Here is a 3,892-nt window from a genome sequence, read left to right on the forward strand (position 1 = left end):
TGTTCACAATAAGATGAAGTTATGTGCCCAAGAGATACCATTTGAAGTCAGAAGGAACAAGCCAGCAGGTGTAGAAAACTGGTATTTGAAGAAGTGACAAAAAGACAGCAAACTGAAGCCCATGCTTAATACAAAACCCCATGATTAATAGAACACAAATGCAGATGGATATGATAAGCTTGCACTGTCGAAGCTAAAATCATTTCTAACAAAAATCACCACATTTCCAAGAATTCAGTACCACTTGTGGTGGCCACTCCTGATCTCTACATAATATGTCAGCAGTTCAATTGGCAAGAATCTCTTTATCTAGATCCAAGCAGGGAAGAAGTCAAGGTCCCAGTGATATGCAATTCTGTAGCTTCATTAGAAACCTTTCATCCTGCAATAGTTGAAATCCAAGCGAGAAAAGAACCTGTTTGGACACCAACTATCCTTAGTAGCAACGTTTTGCAGCACGCAATTTGAAAAGGTTAACCTGCCAGGCAATAATACAGACAAGAAAAATGAAAAGGAGGGCAAGGAGAATCATCTGCTGCTGAAACTGCTCTTCTACAAAAACAAAGTGATATGAAGATTCAGCCCGTGAAGAACACATTCCTCAACCAGGAGAGAAAAACACAATTCTTAAAAATCTCCTCTGTCGTTCTGATTGGGAACGGTGGGAAAGAACGACACGGACTCTCAAGGGAGTCACAACAGGAGAATCTTCTCTACTTTATTACTCTAGGCTTGTCTAATAGACAGATACGTGGAAAGTACAGAAAGGAAACTCTTATTGCTTAGTAAAGTGCTACATCACCATCATTGGTCAGCGGGGCTCACCACCCCCCTGACTTTCTCCTGCAAGGAAAACAAGAGGACAGACAAACAGCACCTGGCAGTTGTTTTCTGTCTCTGAGGATTGTTTTGAAATCCTCCTATGAATTCCCAGGCTAGCTTCTCGGGCAGGACTGATAGGCCATGGGGCCTGCAGTTTCTGCAGCTCTCTGCAGCCTGCTCCAAAGCTAGCATCCATACTCTCCACTACATAAGAAATAGAAAACTGACTACAAATCACGTGTTCACTACTTGTTGCTTGTTCACTACTCAGACATCAGAATTACTACCACAATACTAGAAGAACAATCCAAGAAACATATTCCAGGGATGCATTTTAATTCATTTGCTGCTGCCAGCCGTGCTGTGCTTTGCTTCTATCCATCCACCCTGCTGCAAAAAGGTTCAATTGTGTTTTCACCATCACTTCAAATCAGCTCTTGGACTCACAGCTCACCACAGACCTCGAAACAGGAGGCAAAGATCTGCACCACTTGGCCTTTCAGAACTTCTCACCCATCTATGACCTTTCTGGGGCCAGCTTCACAAAATGAGGGGGAAGCCATTCCAAAGAACACGACCAAGGAAATCACACAGCACTCGGGATTTGTTCCAGGCATCAAATTTTTAATGGATGATGTGAAGTAACACCGAAGCAATTCCTGTCCACAGAAAAAAAGATTTCAAATGGTTTTGTCTCAAGGACAATCACTGGAGGTTGAAAGTTTCTGGGGCTGAAAGTTACATGAGGTCCTCAACACTGAGCAATCAATATCCCCAGAGTCTAAACTGTGAAATTACTACCTGGGCAAGGAGAACATTTTCAGGATTTGCAACTCATCTCAAAGCCTCAGTAGAACTCAACCAGCAGAATTCCCCTGAGATGGCACTGTGCTCTGGAAGCCCTCAAATACTCACTAAAACAGACTTGACTTTCACTAGGACAGCTGCTCATGAAAATCTGGGGTAAAACCTATGGGAAGTGGCCATGTGCACGCATATTCCTTCTTCCCACAGCAGGCACAATCAAATCCTCCTTTGAATGGCCTCCAAGTTGAGCAGCACTCATTGGCACAGCCTCTTCTCCCACAGACAGGCCAGCGAGCAACACGGCAGCGCCAGCCAGGTGGGCAAGGACAAGAGAGAGCAGATGCCAACAAGGCTTGGAAGCTGGGCCAAGGGAGGTTTACGCTGGCCATTGGGAAGAACTTGTGCCCAGCGTGGGCCATCAGATACTGCAATGGCCTGACAGGGGCTGCTGGAGTCATCATTGTGGCACGGGTGCAAGGCAAGCCAGGCCGCAGCGCTCGGGCCCCGCTCTGCTGGCCATGCTTGCCGCCATGGCTCCCAGCTTGGACTCAACATTCTCTCAGGGCTCTCTGCAGCCAGGGCGTTCTGTGCTTCTGTGACATCACAGCCTCTGGGGACGGCACGCTGGCTGGCAACTGTCCCCAGCTGTTGCTGCGCCCCAGTGCCCAGGCACAGCTGCTCGCAGAGAGACGCCCAGAGCCTCGGTGCTGCTGGCAGAGCACTATGGCTGCTCACGGCTCCTCCGCGCTGCTGCAGCTTTACGTGCTGCTGCTCTTGGCTCATCCCCTCGACCCTGTGAGCAAACCTGAGCGCAGCACGGATGCCTCTCCTCTGCTTCTGGAGGATTGTCATCTGGACGAGTCGGACCCTGAGCGCATCCGGTGGGCGGCCAGGACATTCCTGCTCATCGACCTGCTCATCATAGGAATGGCCATGGGATGGTCGCTCGGAAAAAGAATTCAGAGACGCTGGCGAGAGGTGAGGAGGGGGGTGGGGGGTCAGGCAGGCGGGATGGGGCAGACCTTGAGGGCCTCTTGGGCACCCTTTGGCCAATGCCCTGCGGCAGAAGGGGCCTGAGCTCCTGGCTGGGGAATGCGGCCCAGGGGCTGAGCTCCATGGACAGCACCAAGCAGAGGCGGCAGAGCTCTGCCTGCTGCAGCCTCTTCCCCGGGCCAGCCCAGCCCAACTGGGCCCGAGTCTCTGTCTCCCAGGCCAAAGGCAGCCCCACAGGTGCCGGCCCCGCTCTGCCCCTCTGCCTCTTCCATGGGGATCCCTGTGCTTTGCCTTGCAGCGGAATCTCCAGAGCCCTTCGGGCCGTGCGGGGCCCCGCCGCCATCGAAGACAGGGCTGTCCCACGGAGCTGATGCAGCTGCTGATGGACAACCGCGACCTGATGCGGCTGCTCCTTCGCGACAGCCCTCAACCAACCACCAAGATGGCGGCAAAAGAGGGCAGTGACAGGAGACTCCGCACCTCCCCACAGCTCTGACCTCCAGCGTCGCGCTCCAGCTACAGAACCTTACGGGGAACGGGTGACCAGTGCCCAGCCCAGGCACTGCGACGTTCCCCACCTTACAAGTTAGCCACACCCCTGTTGTTGTTCGATTCCCCACCACGTTTCCCCCAAGAAGTTGACCTTTCCCTTAGTGTTCAGTTCTAAACAGTTGAAGCATTGAAGTTTCTTAGCCTTAAGATTCTTACCCCATAGTCTTCTAGTAACGTTGGATTGTAGATTTTAGAAGTAGTCAAGTGAATAAAGTTCACGTTTTCTACACGTTGCTGTGTCATTTTCTTGAGGTTGCACCTGAGACCTGGGGACTCCTTGAGAGATGGCTTTGCATGGCAGCTCCAGACTGCCTGCAATGGAGAGCCCCAGTGCCCCAGCAGGCTTTGCAAGAGCACGGAGGGCAGCGGGAAAGAAGAAGGTGGCCAATATTCACCTGCCTCCAGCTTCCAAGGAAGCTTGCAGTCAAGCCCTGTCTGCCCTTTAGGGGGGACCCTAAAGGCCCCGGCAGGCATCACCATGGCCCCAGGACGGGGGGCTTGCAGCACTCTGGGGCACCAGGAAAGGAGCAGGATCATCCCTGGAAAGCTGTCTGGAGACAAATCCAGAGACGTCTCCCCTGGCATCCAGGCAAGGGCTGAATACAGGCAGGCAATTAGATCCACAGGCTGCCTGGGCTATGGCACCAATCAGTCCTGCTTCATAGATTTCGGGGGGCGGGGTTATACATATATATATATATATATATATATATATATA

At 51.7% G+C, this 3,892-nt stretch overlaps 1 protein-coding gene across 1 annotated transcript; it reads left to right on the forward strand.

The window, feature by feature from the left end:
* The first annotated feature begins 1,366 nt into the window (after positions 1–1,366).
* Positions 1,367–3,403, forward strand: LOC147653748 (uncharacterized). The gene is made up of 2 exons (XM_086886253.1): positions 1,367–2,607; positions 2,921–3,403. Exons 1-2 carry the CDS (start codon positions 1,795–1,797, stop codon positions 3,116–3,118), a joined length of 1,011 nt encoding a protein of 336 aa, XP_086742379.1. The 5' UTR covers positions 1,367–1,794; the 3' UTR covers positions 3,119–3,403.
* Positions 3,404–3,892: the final 489 nt, after the last annotated feature.

The sequence above is a fragment of the Cyanistes caeruleus genome, chromosome 4 (genome assembly GCF_971803275.1).
Source record: "Cyanistes caeruleus chromosome 4, bCyaCae1.hap1.1, whole genome shotgun sequence".
Lineage (NCBI taxonomy): Eukaryota > Metazoa > Chordata > Aves > Passeriformes > Paridae > Cyanistes > Cyanistes caeruleus.